The sequence below is a fragment of the Daphnia magna genome, unplaced genomic scaffold (genome assembly GCF_020631705.1).
Source record: "Daphnia magna isolate NIES unplaced genomic scaffold, ASM2063170v1.1 Dm_contigs021, whole genome shotgun sequence".
NCBI classification, from domain to species: domain Eukaryota; kingdom Metazoa; phylum Arthropoda; class Branchiopoda; order Diplostraca; family Daphniidae; genus Daphnia; species Daphnia magna.
In genome coordinates, this window is record NW_025533118.1 from 169,758 (window position 1) to 187,117 (window position 17,360).

General features: G+C 41.6%; 3 protein-coding genes and 1 pseudogene across 3 annotated transcripts; 3 read left to right on the top strand and 1 right to left on the bottom strand.

The window, feature by feature from the left end:
• The first annotated feature begins 2,954 nt into the window (after window positions 1–2,954).
• Window positions 2,955–6,074, top strand: LOC123477415. The gene is made up of 5 exons (XM_045180749.1): window positions 2,955–3,528; window positions 3,581–4,318; window positions 4,399–4,946; window positions 5,089–5,644; window positions 5,827–6,074. The coding sequence occupies exons 1-5, from the start codon at window positions 2,955–2,957 to the stop codon at window positions 6,072–6,074; spliced, it is 2,664 nt and encodes an 887-aa protein (XP_045036684.1).
• Window positions 6,075–7,103: 1,029 nt separating this feature from the next.
• Window positions 7,104–9,631, top strand: LOC116933790. Its single transcript, XM_045180701.1, has 5 exons — window positions 7,104–7,298; window positions 7,394–7,406; window positions 7,474–7,712; window positions 7,779–8,286; window positions 8,357–9,631. Exons 3-5 carry the CDS (start codon window positions 7,479–7,481, stop codon window positions 8,404–8,406), a joined length of 792 nt encoding a protein of 263 aa, XP_045036636.1. The 5' UTR covers window positions 7,104–7,298; window positions 7,394–7,406; window positions 7,474–7,478; the 3' UTR covers window positions 8,407–9,631.
• On the top strand, window positions 8,556–9,807 carry LOC123477416. Its single transcript, XM_045180750.1, has 2 exons — window positions 8,556–9,201; window positions 9,707–9,807. The coding sequence occupies exons 1-2, from the start codon at window positions 8,556–8,558 to the stop codon at window positions 9,805–9,807; spliced, it is 747 nt and encodes a 248-aa protein (XP_045036685.1).
• A 1,147-nt stretch (window positions 9,808–10,954) lies between these two features.
• Window positions 10,955–12,438, bottom strand: LOC116933780 (annotated as a pseudogene).
• Window positions 12,439–17,360: the final 4,922 nt, after the last annotated feature.

The following is a 17,360-nucleotide window of genomic DNA, read 5'->3' on the forward strand; positions in this document are numbered from 1 at the left end:
GCTAAAGAAACTTGCATGCATGACTGTATATTTATTTGTAAAACTACGATTGAAACGCAGTAATAATTTATTATTTTTTTAGGAGACATTTCCATTTTGAAGGAGTCGTCAGAAGGTAGAAAAATAGGTAAATTATTTATGGATCGCAACGCAGCGTATTGAGAAGTAGATAAAAGTAAAACTTTTGTTCGAATATTGGTGAGCCACATATGCATTCTCTCTGAAAAAGAAGATTTTTATCCGCTAAGCAGCCTCAAAGAAGAACTTGCAAAGGCAATTGTTAAAGCTTTTCCATGTTTGGCCATTACTTGTCAGGAGGTTTCTAGCTTGACCAACTATACCCACTATTTTAATCCAAAATTAACCAACGGTTTTATCGACACTCGCCTAAAAACAATGCGGTCAAAGTCCGAAGTGTCAAGGGGAAAAATCAAGAAAAACAAAGACTGTTGTAGCCCTGCTAAAAATATAAAATCTAATCGCAGACTTGACGGCGAGGTTAGCGGGGATATAGGGACACTGCTTTTTATGAAGACAAAGATAAGTTTAAGATAATTTTATTTGTTGTAAAATTCAAGATAGCATAATTATATGGTTCTTCTTTTCAGGTTGAGTGGATGAAAATACATTTACCTGAACAGGGTTCTAACGAAACCACAGTTAAAGAGCAAATGGTGTCTACTTACAACTATAGACAGTATCAAATTTCTATAGGAAAATGGACCACTATTCAGATATTAAAGAAGTATCCTCGCTTCAGAGATTATCAAAATTTGGTACTTTTCTATGCAATCACTGTTAAAAACGATTCCGAAAATCATTTATTCAGTGAACCCATTAAACGAAAAGGCTACCCTAAAACAGGTAGCCGTCACCTAATTTCAGAACGAGTGACGAAAAGCAGACAACTATTCCGATATTTGGAATTTAAAAATCCACTTTTCAGAATAAGTGACGTAAAGCAGACGATTATTACGATATTGGCAATTTTAAGATCTGTTTTACGGAATATGTAGGATATTTGTGCAAATTTGGTATCTGATTAGTAAATAGCTTGTACACTGTTAAAAAAGTACACTCTATTTCGGGGTTATTTGCCCGAAAAATTCGGCAAATGAAATCTGGGGTTCTAAGCCCCGAAAAATTTTGTATAGATTCGCAATACGAAATTTTTGTTATTAACCCTAAATTTTTGGGGTATTATAGGTAGGGAATGAAAAAAAGATTTGTTCGCCAAAGATTTGAACACCAGGACCTTAGATTAGTTGCCTTTTGCTTTACCACTGACCAAAATTTGATGAAATAAAAGTAGAAAACATCTCTCCAAATATGATTAAAGCCGGTTAGGTGATAGAAAAATTTAGGGGAATATTTTTTAAGGTATGGTAACATTCGATTTTACGAGCTGAAATTCTGTTTTTGAACTTCACCGATTCATAAAATTTGTGAAGTTGATAAGTATAACTTGACTTAATTTGATATCATTAAAAAATATTAAATGAGCAACTCAAAACAATTGTAATCTATGGGTTTTAACAGTGTAAAAGAAAGCTTGATTTTGGGTCACATTATTTCATACAACTAAAGAATTTGGTATGATTTTAAATATTTCTTCTCACTGCAGAAAACTTTTCTTGATTTTTAAGATTCATCGAACTGTATTATTCTTTAACAAAGTCAAGTCTTTCCTAATTAAAAAAAGACAAGATAATTTTCAAATTGCTCAGAATCTCTTAAAACTGAAGAATTTCATGTCTGTCATTTTCGTCCTGCCTTTTTTCGTTCCTTTTTGTATGTAGACTACTTTTATGAATTATATACAGTTGTTACCGAGTTGCCATGGCAACTCGGCCGGGCTTCGCGCGCGCCTTTAATTACCCCCCCTTTTTCATCTATTGTTTATCTAATTCGCGCATCTTTATTGTTTTGTTTTTGCGTAAGTGATCGGATGACGTGTATTAACGAGTCAGTCACGTTTTTGCAACGGTAGCGTCTCGTCGCCATTTTTTGTCACCTCATTTATTTTTATTTTTCGCCTGCGTTTTAAAGTTTAATACAAGCTCTTGCACCCTGCCCGTTCGGTTTTGATCGTTGTTTTGCATCGCCTTTCGAACGATCGTTATCTTACGGTTAGTTTACAACATTTTTGGTGCCGAAACCCGGGAGCATTCGACCCTGGTAATTCGTTTTTCGACATCTCCTTACATCCCAACGCTGAATCAACCGCCAGCCCAGGAGGGGTAACGGTCAGAGTTCCCGGATTTTGAGCAAAAGCTTTCTTTACGTGTCAGTGTTTAAGTGGTTCTCCAAGCCTTTCTTTCTTCATTCCGATCATCGTATCCACTCTCTTGAATTCATCATGGCTACTCAAGATGAGCTTCGTGATGCTGATTTGATCGTTGCCGCTCCTGATGCTGTTATTCGAGGCCTTTCGCCGACTCGTTCGTTCACCTCGGATTCGACAAGTGGTCTCGATCCTGCAACCTTGATCAGCAAACGTTCCCATCATCGAAGAAATTTCACCCGCAACGTGAATAAAGTCAAGATGGTGATTCACGAGACAGGTCCTTCAATCTACTCAAACGATCTCATCACGAAGGCCAACGATCATTATGAGCAATGTATTTATTACCATCATCGTTATTGTGCAAAATTGGGTGTCACCGACGACACTTGGTTGGAGAATTTGCGTCATGATTATAATACGGCTCATGAAGAATTTGCCACAGCCCGTCGCCCCGGCCATGATACCGAACAACCAGCGCCTAGAGCAACGACCCGCACGAGAGCTCAAGTTCGCCCCGGTTCGGTCGAGTCAACCCGTCAACCCTAGTTCGCCCCGCTGGATGTGCCCGTCAGCACATCTCGCCCCGGTGTGGTTGAGTCGACCCGTCAACCCGAATCTGCCTGGCGGGGAGTGCCTACCAGTACATCCCACCATTCCCGTGAGGAAGATGTCTCTCGCACCGAAGGGGTTGTCGATCCCGTTAGTGGCAGTCGTCATCAGGCCGAGGGTAGCCGCCCGTCTTCTTTGGCCAGCTTCGGTTGCCGCCAGCATTTCGTCTTCTCATCGTTCGCGGAGCTCTTCCCTTTCGTCTCTGACTAGAGAACGCCTTGCTGCCGAACTCGACCTTGAACTGGCCCGCAAGCGGCGAGGAGAAGAACAGAATGAAAATGACCTTCTGAACGAGCTAGCCCGTAAGTTACATGAGGAAAAGATTCATATCGGGGCCAAACGAAAAGAACGGAAAATCGAGGAAGAAATCGCACGTCTTCGTATGAACGAGAAGTTGTCAAAGAGGTCTGTTCGTTCGCCTTCGCTGACCTCCTTGAGCTCTTTCCGTGAACCAGATGACGATATTCATACTCCGTTGCCGAAGAGTAAGCCTTGCGACAAAATGCTGCTTCCCACCGGGCTGTCTGACAAGAGCGTAGATAGCTGGATCTACGATCTGGGACAGAAACCGACGGCCTTACCCGCTGCAGCGCCCATGCCTTGGATGTTTGGAGTTTCGGCCCCGTTCACGTGTAGGACACCGTTTGATGGCGACCCTCGAGATTGGCTTCTCTTTGCCTCAAGATTTCGAGCTAGTCCACGACGTCATTCCGAACGATGCCCAGCGTTTGGCCATTCTTACCGAGTGGGTTGGCCTTAGCGTTTTTCGCCGCATCTCCCCATTGTTAAAGGCTCCTCGTGGGTACACTGCAGTTCTTGCCTATCTTAAGAAGCACTACGGTTCGAGCGAGCAGATCGCTCGCTGTCAAATACACGATCTTCTTAGTCTTCCCTTCGTCAATCCGGGTGATCGCCAGGCGCTTGAAAGTTTTTCTGATCAGCTGCATGGAGCTGTTGTGGTGTTGGAACAAGGGGGATTGAAGCACGATCTTAAGAGTGCTGCTAATCTTGATCAGGCAGTACAGAAGCTGCCACCTGTCTTTCGCCATCGCTGGGCCCGTTACGCACGTAAGCGTTTACCGAAAGGTGTCGACTTTAGTGACATAGATCGGTTCATGGAAGAGGTCGTAGAAGAGGAGCGGATGGCTCGTTCGGCATTCGAGTTGGCGCCTAAGATTGATCTTCGTGAAAAGCGTGTTACGTTTCCCAAGCCAGCCGTAGAAAAGCACCCTTCAAGCAGACCTGCAATTCTGAAACCACCACCCGTTCGGCCACCCCCTACCTTCTTAGTCACCCAAGTAGCGAAAGACGTAGATGTCGAGTGTACAGGCTGCGGCGGCGCTCATCGACTTGTTTTTGGCCCCGAATTACAGAAGAAGTCACCGAGTGAACGAGCGCTGGTTGCGAAGGAGAAAGGCGTATGTTTCAACGTCTTGGAGGAAAGCACCGCAGTGCGGATTGTCTTTCAAAACCCACTTGTGAATCCCCCGGATGCCGTGCAGGTCATCATTCGCTGTTGCATGGTGCGGAGAGAGTTTTTCCTGAAAAAAGCACACCTCGTCAGTTCCCGTCATCCGTCGGAGGCCAAGAATGTTTTCAAGGACCTCAAACACTCGCCATTGCTTCCCACCTGACATCTGATGTTCTCTTGGCCGTGGTTCCCGTCCGACTTCCTGCGGGATGCCGGACTCTTGACGTTTTCGCCCTGCTCGACACCGGGAGCCAAGCTACCCTTTTGCGGGAAGACGCGGCTAATGCGCTTGGTCCTACGGGCCGGCCACGCAAAATTCGTTTTGGAACCTTCCATGGGAAAGATCCGGTCGTCGAGACTCGTCTTGTGGGCTTCTTCGTTTCGTCGCTAGAGGGAGACCAAAGCTACAATGTTTCCGACGCCTTTGTTGTGCCTCGTCTAAATGTTGGGCAACGCAAGATAAAAGATGTTCTCGCTTCGTTCGATTATCTTCGTGACCTCAACTTTCCTGCTCGAGACGCTGGTGAAGTCCAGATTTTGATCGGGATGGACGTTCAAGACGCCCATCTAAACATCGAGGTTCGTCGCCCTCCAACTGGAGTTCGGGGCCCTAATGCTGTGCTCACCCCATTTGGCTGGTGCGTTGTTGGAAGGACCTATCCATTTCCGGCAGTGGAAAAATCCAAGCATAAATTTCGTTAAGCTGGGAACGATCGAGCAGCTGGAAGAGTGCGTCGAAAGGTTTTGGAAAACCCAATCACTCCCAGTTCGTGAGGCCCCCAGTACATTTATGTCGTCGTCAGACCGTGCCGCAATGGACCAACTCGAGTCGACCATTCGGCACACTGGAACGCGTTATGAAGTAGGCTTGCCTGTTCGCCCGCATTGCCCGAAGTTGCCGGACAACAAAGAGTTTGCACGTCGCAAGTTCTTCGCACTGGAGAGAAGACTTCTTTCAGACAACGACCTTCGCCAAGCAGTTACGGCGCAGATGAAGGAGGTGTTTTGCAGCGGCCACGCAGTGAAAGTCACTTCTACAGCTCCCGGTTCCAAGGTGTGGTTCCAACCTTATCATCCGGTTCGACATCCAACGAAGCCCAGCAAGATTCATCTCGTTTACGACGCTGCTGCCCGGTTTAAAGGAACCGCGATCAACGACATCCTGCTGAAAGGTCCGGATCTCACCACGCAGTTATTGGCCGTGCTGCTTCGGTTCCGTGACAGGAGAATTGGCGTTACTGCCGATATTGTGAAAATGTTTTATCAAGTGCTGGTTCGTGAGTCAGATTGCACGATGTTTCGTTTTTTTGGCGCGAGCCCACCGAGCGCACGTTGGGGTATCTGTGGAGTTGTGAGCGAGACGAGTTCGTTTTTCGTTTTAAGAAGACAGAAGAGGCCTTTTCAAAACGCCCGATTCTTTCTGCAATTTCGAGCCTCTATGATCCCCTTGGTCTCCTAGCAACCATCGTTTTGGTGGCGAAAATCATCCTTCAGGACATCTGGCGACTCAAAGGTGGCTGGGATGAGATTCTGCCCGCCGATATTCTGAATCGTTGGGGGCGCTTTGTGGAACATCTGTCGATGCTCAAACTGCTGAACATTCCGAGAAGTTTTTTGACTAATCCCCTGTCGGCGTATCGTTCTTTTCAGTTGCACGCTTTTTTGGACGCATCGAAAGACGGTTTCGGTGTTGTAATTTATCTTTGAGCTGAAACCTCTGGTGAGGTCGAAGTCTCTTTCGTAATGGCAAAAGTGAGAGTTGCTCCTATCCATCAGCTTTCGATTCCGAAGATGGAGCTTCAAGGTGCTTTGCTAGCAGTCAGGTTAGCAAACTATCTGTTGAAGGAGCTGACTCTGCCCACATCGAATGTGTTTTTCTGGGTTGATGCGAACTGTTGTTCGGTGGATCCACGCCAGCCATCGTCGTTACAACGTGTTCGCCGCAAACAGAATAGCTGAGATCCTGGATTCAACGACCCCTCCGCAATGGAGACATGTTCCTGGTGTACTTAACCCAGCAGACAGATGCAGTCGTGTTCTCTGTCCATCCGAGCTCGATCCAAATCATCGCTGGTACCGTGGACCTGAGTTTCTAGTTTTGCCGCCCGAGCAATGGCCGGCCCAGATTCCAGTGACTGAATTGATCGACCACGAAGACGAGTCTATTGGCTGTTTCCTAATCGCCAATCCTAGCGGGCCAGTAGATGACGTTGTGGCACGAGCTGATAATCTACATCGCCTAATTCGCGTCGCCGCTTGGATTGAAAGATTCGTTCGCAACATCCAGATCCTCGTTCATCGGAGACGTGTCAGAGAAAGGTCTATTCTGGATGGCAATCATGAAGAAGCAGCGACCGGACAAAGTGAGCAGTTGAAAACGGGCCGGCAGCAGAGTGCGGACGAGTTGAAGTCAGCCCGTCTCCTTTTAATTCGTGTTTCGCAGCGCGACTCTTTCCCTGACGATTTAAGCAGTTTGCGGAAGGCGAAGTCCGTTCGCCCTGAGTCTCGGTTGCTGAAACTGGCCGTTTATCTAGATGACGCCAGAATCATTCGTGTTGGTGGCCGCCTCGAAAATGCCCCAGTAGGGCATTTTTAGGGCATGCCCCATAGGGCATCATTCCAGTAGGCAGACAAGTAGGATAACCACATATAGGGGAGACCGGGGTTAGTTGTCCCGGGGGCAAGTTGACCAAATGGCATTAATTAGTGCCCTCTTCTTTTAAAAAATCACAAAAAATTCTGTAGTGTACAGTATGACCTCAAGGTGTCTTATGTGTAATTTGATGGCCTTCCAAGCAGAACTGTGGAAGCTGCAGATGAAAACGTGTTTCCATACGTCATTTCGAAAATTGTGAATTTGTGGTTGCCTCAGGCTTTTTGACATAAACTTTTTCCTTGGAAAGTCGACGACAGTCTCATTGTAATCCTCAGGTATTCAGCTTTGTTCCCTGTATAAATTATTTTTCTATTTATATTGTAACTATTTCAAAAACAAAATTTTTTTGACACCCCTTGGCTGGGGCAAGTTGTCAAGGCGAGGTTGGGACAAGTTGACCTTTCATTTTTTTTGCTTGCCTTACATCCCAATTTTTATATCGAATTACAGGTGAAATGAGGACATATGTAAAGAAGACTAATAGGGGTGAAATTCCTAAAGATATTTGGATGCTGGCCATCAAAGCTATAGTAGAGAACGGAATGAATATTTCCCAAGCAGCAAGAGAATATAATGTTCCCCCTAAAAGTCTTTCGAGGAATGTAAAGAAGTACTGCTCTCATCAGGATAGTCTTTCTGAAGTGCCTGAACATAATACTTTTTCCATAGGGTATGCCAAACCCAAGCAGGTAAACTATTCAGTGTGTCACTAAGACCAGTCAAAGTTACGTAAACTAAAATTTTGTTCGACACAGATTTTTACTGATGAAGAAGAAGGTGCCCTAGAAGAATATTTGAAAAAGGCTGGTGACATTTATTTTGGTCTCACACCAAATGGCGTTAAAAAACTAGCCTTTGAGTTCGGCACGCGACGTGGCATTGCTATTCCAGCTGGATGGATGAAAAATCAGCAGGCTGGTAGCGACTGGTTTACTAGTTACCTATCACGCCATCCATCACTATCACTGCGAAAGCCTGAAGCTACATCAATGGCTCGAATGTCGAGCTTCAATCCGCACAATGTGGGTGTCTTCTTTGACAACCTTATCAAGGTTCTTTCCCAGTTCGATATTGGCCCTGGATCAATCTGGAACATGGACGAGACAGGCATAACAACAGTCCAGCGTCCAGACAAAATTGTCGCCAGGAAAGGTAGAAAACAAATTGGCGCCGTAACTAGTCAGGAGAGGGGAGAATTAGTTACTCTAGCTATGGCTGTTTCAGCCCTAGGAAACCACATTCCACCTTTTTTATATTTCCAAGGTAGGAGCGAGTTTTGCCATGATGCGTTTTAGTTTACTCTTGATGTAATATGTATTTTTAATTTTTTTAGAAAACGTTATCACGGCACCTTTATTGCCCAGGCTCCAATTGGCTCGATAGGCACAGGGAACGAATCTGGTTGGATGACCGAAATTGCTTTCAATATGTTCATGAAGCACTTTATTGAACACACAAGGCCAACACCAGCAAAACCGATCTTATTACTCCTAGACAACCATGCTTCTCATCTTTCCATGGAAGCACTTAATATGGCAAAAACTAATGGCGTAGTAATGTTATCATTTCCACCGCACTGTTCTCACAAACTGCAGCCGTTAGACAGAAGCGTATACGGGCCGCTAAAAAATTACATAAACTCGGCTTTGACAAGTCGTATTATAGTGAAGAAGGCACCGATCAACATTTACGATATTCCAGGCATCATAACTACTGCGCTTCCAAAAGCCATCACACCAGCAAACATTATGTCTGGATTTCGAGTTTCCGGAATCATGCCGTTGGATCGCAACATATTCGCTGAAGAAGAAGAATTTGCTCCGTCATTCTTTACAGATCGCCCTGAGGCCGACATTATCGTAGCTGAGGTAGAATTGGATTCTATGGTACCCACAATTGATGACATTTTATCTGCAACTGGAGTTTCTGACGAATTGGTCAACGTAATCAAACAGCCCTATTCCGCATGTTTTACGGTTTCACCGGTCACTCGTACTGAGTCCTCTGCGTCTTCTCGTTCAGACAAATCATTGTCAACATCCCTATTGGAGGAAATTAGGCCTCATCCAAAGGCTGCACCAAAGAAGACCACCAATAAAAGAAAAACAAGGCAAACTGCCATTCTCACGAGCACCCCTGTCAAAGATGCAATTGAGGCGGAACAAAGTGGATCAAAAAGTAGGATCAAGCGAAAGCTGATGGAGGCTGAAAAAGAGAAGAAGAAAATTGAGATGAAGAAAAAGAAAGATGAAAAAAAGGTATCAAGGGGAAGGCCAAGAACAGCAATTCGAAAGAAGAAAGCAGTTGCGGCAGCTGAAGAAGAAGATTGGTTTTGCCTTGTTTGTCAGGCGCCATACAGTGATTCAACAACTCCTTGGGTAAAATGCCTTGGCAAAACTTGTAAGTCATGGGTACATGTTGATTGTGTCGATCCACAGTTTGTGTGTGACGAATGCAACGGTGATCTACGGGCATAAAGTGCCCATATCGTTAGACGGACAATTTACCCCAAGCTCGGGACAACTAACCCCAAGCCGGGGGTAAATTGTCCGAAAAAATGGGTGTCACATTTTGTTTTATTCTGATTGAATAAACAGAGATAACTGAATTTAAATGCTTTCATTATTTAGCTAAGATAATAGGCTTCAGGATGTAATCAATAAGTTTGCTGTTCATTTCACAGGGAAGCCTACAAAAATCAGAGAACCAAAAATTGGACAACTAACCCCGGTCTCCCCTAAGTATTTGCAATTTACAGTAAGTGACTTGGGAAACTCGTTTTAAGTAAGAAAATTGCAAATTTAGTAGATTTTCGACCTACTTAATCAATCAGTAGGAAATTTCCTACTGAAATACTTACATTAAAGTAGGTTACCGCTGCTGTGCAGAAATTGATTTCATTTAAGCTTAATTGAATTCCCTATCCTTAAATACCAAATTCATCTAGATTAGGCAATTATTTATATGTTAAATTTGTGATTAAAATTCACAATTTTTTGAAATTTGCGCCTTTCGCAACATTGCCTATTTCATTATATCAAACACGTTTGTCTTCTCTCTAGTGCAGCAACTTTTACACCTTTGTTAAAAATGGATATATTTAATAAATATTGACGAATTCTATTTCTAATTAATTCTGCACTAGAGAGAAGACAAACGTGTTTAATAAGGGTGTGCAAAGTTTTATAAATTTATCCCAAATACTTTAGGAAATAGAAAATAACGAAATTTTTTGCGTCAAATCCACAATAGTTGCGTGCTTGGTATTCATCAATTTGATCTTTTCTTGGTATGCATATAATTTTTAAAAAATATTAGTTTTATAGAAAATTGTGTCGTCCTCTATTGAACTGTAACAATGGATTTGTTTTAATCAATTATAAAGGAGTAAACCCAGTCAGGGAATTGTAAGTCGAATTTTTGCTAGATATGACTTATGGTGAACAGTGGTATGCATTAGAGGCCAAAATTTGGCACATTTTAGGTGGTTTACTTTATACAATGTTCACCTGTGAAATGTTTGCCTGAATTATGTATATTATTTTTTATTTTTTGCATTTAAGGCTATTTATCTTTATGCTAGTTATCACAACTTATTTCTGAGTTTCCCACTCTAAAATAACTATAGGATTTTTGTTTATTGTAATGTTATTCTAGTTTGTTTACAACATCAACATTTCACTGAAATCCGTATTTGAAATACATGGGGCCAACTAACCCCACTACCACTGCCAACTTACCCCATTAGTGGGGCATGTAGGCAAATTTTTTTAGTTTTTTGAACGTTGATTTCGATATGAATTCTTCAACATAGATCAAATTAAAAATAGCACGAGAAAGCTGGTTATCTGAGCTTTCTTTTACAAGTTTTTGGGTGTCAAAATATGAAAAATTAAAGAAACCAGAGAAGAAATTAAAAAAATTTTACCAACTAGCCCCACCCTCCCCTACTAAGATTTGCTAAGTTTGGATTCTTTTTTTCTAAAAACCGAATCCAAGAAAGAAGAGAGTCCTTCGAGCAAGTGCCTGTTACTGCTACAGCCAGGATCGTCCTTAATTAATAAAAAAGTAAATAAAACATAGTAGATCTATATTAAAATCAATTTAATGATGATTTAGTCACACACTTACCCGTCTTATTGTTCGTGGACTGAAGGCTCAATAATAATGTCTTTTCGAGTAAGGTTTTCTTGTCCTAATATCCATGAACGCAACTGACTGACATCTAATACAATTGCCTTGCTTTAAATATAAAAATGTGTAGGAAACACTATTTATACTGTTGGAATACACACCATCATAGTCGAATCGATCTCTTTGCTTCTGGTCTTCTTCTGATAGGGGTTCAGGGCAGACTTGCCGTGATCGAAATCAATTTTTGATCGCGATCAAACCCAAACTCAAAAATGATCGATCGATCAACTCATTTCAAATGAGTTTGATCGCGATCAAACTCAAAAATTTTGATCTCGATCAAACTCATTTCTGCGCTCAAAATTTCTTATTCCACGCTATCTACTGATAATTCGTGGAAATATGTTCCTATAATTTAACTCGCAGTGCTTAACGTTTTTTCGTTTTACTGTACATGTTCGTTTTATTCACCGCTAGATGGCGTATGAAAAATGAAAAATTGATCGCTGAAATGAGTTTGATCGGCGATTAACTCATTCTGAAATAAGTTGATCGCCGATCAAACTAAAAAAATTGATCGATCGGCAAGTCTGGTTCAGGGTCAGAACGTAAAATAAATTAATTTATACTAGTTCTTCTTAACCATATTGTGAATGCTCCTTCAACAAAGACTGTTTTCTTTTCTTGGAGTTTCGCCAAAAGTTCCCTTTGTGTAGCGCTCTGACCACTAACAATCCAAGTATCGTCGATGGCGTCTCTCAATTCACTTGTTTGAAAAATTTCCATCTCTGTCCTGTGGCTGCATCAACACTACCCATTCTCTGGACAGCAAGTTTTGCTACTTCAAGATTAGAAGTAGGGATCTTTTCTGGGAGTGCCCATGGAGACAGGTTCTTAAATTTTGGCATCCAGTAAGTCATTCTTCTGAGTTTCTTCGTCGGGAATCCATGGCGGCCAATAATGTTAAGGACCATATAGCGTCGGTTTCTGCATCTGGACACACACCTGAAAAATTAAGAACATATAACTATTAGTTGAACATTTTCCTCTACAAGATTCATCCAAACCATTGTCTTCCATCTGTTCCATAGCATCAATTATACATTGCTGTTGCTTTGGATAGTGCATAAACTCTGCCTGAAACATATTTGCTGGAATATATGTACCCTTTGCTAAAATATGAACTGTCGTTTCTGTCAGATAGAAAATGATTCCCACGGTGATACCGGCCAGGATCAAAGCAGGATTCAGGAACCCATGTAAGTAGTTTTGGCCAACCACTCAGAACTGAAATGTGAAGTAGGAAGTTAAGATAGAAATGTGAATACCTAGTATAAAATAAGTGTTTTTATTACTTATTTTAACTATGCATGTGCCAAAAACCCACATTGCAATTACAAATGGCACTGCCACTCTCGGGAAATTTGGCTTAGCAATAGGTATTTGACGTCTTACAGTTGTGGTGGCAGGTGAAGTACAAGAGTGTGTTCTGCTGTAAGGGTGTCCACTATCATCTTTTGCTGCAGAATAAAAAATGCACCAGTTAACTGAATGAGCAATCATGCAGTGACCTTTGACAAAATACTATCACAGAGCAAAGTATTTCACCTGTTTGCAAATCAGTTGAATATTCATTAAACATCAATGACTTGTGGGTATTCTGGGTAGTAACTGTCAAAATATCTGCTTTATCAAAATTCTTTGGTTCTTCAGTAAACTTATTCTCCAATGGATGCACCGCTTGAGAAAATGAATAACCAGGCAAGAAAAACATACAAAACAAAAAAAAACCTTACAAGCGAGGAGACGGCCAGCATTCTATTTACCTATGACGCGTAGCAACCTATATTTACCTATCGTAAGTTTTTTAACGGAAATCGAAAGCGCTTGGTGAGAGCTATCGATTGCCATAAAATTCATAATGATTGCACCTTTTATTTGTATGCAAAAAATTATTCAATTTTGCCACCTTTGGGGGAGGGGGATGACGTAGATACAACTTAACTTTCCGTACACCGTTCGGGTTATTTGCTTCATGTAAACTAATAAACAGTGTAGTTTTCGTGATCCTCTTATCACGAGGAACACGATTACACTTAGAAAAATGTCATTAAGCGTAGTTTTATATATGGAATAAGCAAATATGGATGAACCAATCGTGAAAGAGCACGACGGCGGCCATCATTTTTAGGCGCCAGTTTAAATTTCGTCTTTACCCATTGAAAAGTAAACGAAACATTGACCAGTGTGCCGTTGGCCAGCCAACCACTGCAATCAACACGGGATGACGGCCCATAATGCGGAACGCCCAATTTTCTGTCTATCTTTCATTTTATTATTAGTTTAGATGAAACAAATCGGGGTTACGTCATCTTACGAAATAGAAATTTGTATTCATCATTTATTTGTATATGATTTTTAGTTGAATGGTGGAGGCGATGTGGCCATGCTGGAATTCATGGGCGAAAATCTGACACGCAATTTGAAAGTGTGGTTTGGCGATGTGGAAGCAGAGACCCTGTTCCTCTGTGAGGAGTCGATGGTTGGGCGTCGTGCCCGACATTTCAGTCTTCCGTTCCGGATGGCAATGGGTCCGTGGACCGATGCAGGTAAATCATTTGTTAATTTCAGTTTTGATTTGATTTTTAATTTGTTTATTAAAAATTTGAGTAGTTAAATTTGCGAAATTTGTTTATTTTTGGTTCACTTCAGTTTCCCCGACCTGTTCCCAGTTATCGCCATCGCTTTCCACAAACGACCAATACTTGCAGACAACGTCATAACATATGAATTTGCATCCAATTCGATAGGCATAGTCATGCAGGTAATGAACGTGGCGATATGTCTCCCCCTTGAGCATATTGACAGCTCGCAATAGATAGCCATGTCGGCATGTACAAAAAACCACACCCGTTTCCGATAAACTTTGTCTTCCAAGGGCATCTGATTTTCCTGCCTTATAGGTCGCTCCTCCACACGTGTCTTTTGAAATTTTCCCAACCTGGATGTATATATTTACAATAACATTGCTTTTATAGTAACATTCAGGAAACTGAGGCTATACCCTTGGTTTAACTTTGTCAATTTTTTTGGCGTGACTGGCGAATTTGGTATAGTCGACGAATCCAACATCAGGGAGAAGCTGAAAAAGATCGTCACTACGATAAAAAATTTTTTGAAAAAGTTGCTTAAAAATTGATGATGATAGCTGTTTTAAAAAATAGAACACTTACCCTTTTGCACTGATCCAGCGATACAGCTTCATAATTCCATCTATGTGAATAGCTAGAGGTTTAGCGCCACAGGCTTTACAGGAAAAAAGCTTGCGCAATCGGTTCTCCACCTCAACCACGAAGTCCATGTGCTGAAAGTACCGATTCGCCATGCCAAAGCTTTGACGATCTATAACTTGTGTTCGACCAGCGAGCTTGGAAATTTCACCAAGCGTTTCTATGAATTTTCTCTCAGAAATTCCCGGCGTTTTGTGTGAAAGGTGTTTCCACATGGTTAAAAGATCTATTGAAAATAGATACGATTTAGTTGTGGGGGAACCAGGCCACCATCCGGAAGCAACCAAATCTGCATTCGTTATTGATCTGATCTTCTTACAGTCGTAACATTTAAATTCAGCCCAATTTAAATCGAAACGCCCTATTTCAAATGAGAGTTAAATATTTTCTGTGCCATCTATCAGAAAATCTTGAATCTTACCTTCTGTAGTAATTACGGCTACCTTTTTCAAGCCAGGCTGAATACGACAAGTCCCAGTTTTTAAACATGAAGGGCACGTAGTTGGTGCCCTACAAGGCACAGATACATCTAAAGTCAACAAGATAAATTAAAAAGGTCCATAATCAACATAAAATATTTTGTTTACCTTGACTTATAACTCTTCCATCAGAGTTAACAAACTGAGTAGGCAGCAGGATTTTTGAAGTGTTTTCAGAGAAGAGGGAACGTTGATGGAAGGGAGAGTCAAAATGTTCTTCTTGATCACAGACATTGCAGTATATGTTGTAACAGCTTTTGCATTTGGTGTAGAATGTCAACTTCATGAAGCATTTAGAGCAAATATTGGTGACATATGCTTTAGATGCAATAAAAGCTTCAAAAAAAACTTTGCCTTAAATTTTCCAAATCCTCAGCTCGTTCTAACATTCTGAGCTTCCAGCTTCTTCGTGATCTTCTATGTTGTGAACTAGACAGGCAGGATGTTTCAGCTGCTTCGCTTAAGAATTCCATCGTCAGCACCTCATTCTCTAGGACATTTCTTCTTTCCTGGTGAATGTCTCTTGAACCAGTCAAGACTTCAACATTGGTTTCTTCAACTAAGGTGCTAGCACAGAGTTCTTCAACTATTTCACTGTTCGCTCATTCCCAAAATTGCAATCTTCTTGAAGAGCAGTGCTCCATTCTTTGGTTGAACCAATCAAGACTTCAACGTTGGTTTCTTCAACTAAGGTGCTAGCACAGAGTTCTTCAACTATTTCACTGTTGCTTACATTCCCAAAATTGCAAGCTTCTTAAAGAGCAGTGCTCAATGATTTGGTTTTTGTCTGGGCCTTAACCCCTTTTGGGTTGGTCTGAGATTTGTAATGGCCCAGTTTAACCATCCCTGTCCCAGCAAAAGGTTGCTTCAACCTTTTCAATTTTTTAAACTCGTTTCCTCTATCTCGACGGGCTCTAGACTTTAGAAGTGAACTGGCACTTTGCGACTTTCTTTCCACTATTTTCGTCGTTGCTTTTTCCCTCACTTTTCCACCATGCAACTTTTCCATTTTGACAACAAACTATGTTTCAAAATTGTGAAATGATTTCAAATGCTAATCGATACGTTTCGCAATCTACTTACCTATCGAATAGACGATAAGTACCGTTCTTCGTAGGGTAAAAAGTGACGCCGCAGCTATTGTAAGATTTAGTTCAGCCCGTGACTGAACTTACCTTAGTAAAGATGAAAATATAAAGATGAAAGTAAGAAAACACGGGAGCACTGGCTGTTGTCTCGACTGTGTGAGGTATATTCAGTAACTAACTGCCCCTTGCCCTGTACATTTTCCGGCCGGTAGGCCGAGGGGCGGGGCTACACAAAATAAATTGTAAGATGGCGGCCTCCTAGCGAGGGCCACCCAAATCATATAAATTAAAACGTGATGAAAGTCGCGTCCGTCGTCCAGCTCGTGTTGTCGGATGTTAGGAACGAGGTATATTCCCAACAGCTATTGAATACGCATCGTTTAGTCGTGCGCGACCATGTTGATAGAATAACCGAAAAACCTGACGTTTTCCACTTCTCTCCATGACAGTATAAAAAACAAATGACAAACGACAGCCGCCCCCGTCGTTTCTAAACAAACACAAATTAAAAATTAACAAACCAACCATTCATCACAAAAAATACTCTATTCCATAAAGTTTTACATGGAAAATCCAACTGTAATAAAATTTTACCCAAAAAACGAAAACGCGTGGCACAGGAGGGTCTCTAAATCCACCAACCTGCCGCCAACCAATCAGAACCCGACTTTCACGACCGAAATTTGAATTTCGATTTAAAAAAAATATATAAAATTAACAAAAAAACCTACATATTTAGAAACAACCCATTGGCACGAAGTTGAATACGGCGAATCAGATAAAAAATAAATGAAAACGAACAACTCCCCTGTTTACGCACAATAATTTTCAGTTAATCAAAACCCAGCTGGAACCCCTGGGGAAACAATAAACATTTTGGGGCCCAATAACCACGGCATTGCGCATAGCCTTCCATCTTTACCAAGGTAAATCTCTCAGGGAAAATTCTTTCTTCTAAACTGATTTGCTGAGCATAATTTCACGATAAACATAAGTGAAATTGAGAATCTTTTCTAGTTGCGTCAAAAGGGGTATATAATAATATTCTTTTACTTTAAATGATTGGTCTTTTCCCGTCCTGTGACGTCCGTAATCTTCTGCAGCAAGTGTAAGAGAAATTTGAACAGATTGAATCATTCCTATAGTATTGTACTTTTATTAATTTACAAGAATAACATTTAAAAATTTAAGGCTGGCTAATACCAAAGTTCGTCGTAAAATATTTGTTCTGCCCATACTGATTGCTAACGAGAGCAAAGGGATCTTCCTTGGAATCCAACAATGGGATTAGGGCATCATAATCCTGTTTGTTAGTTGCCAAAAATCCAATGGCTTGTTTTACTTTC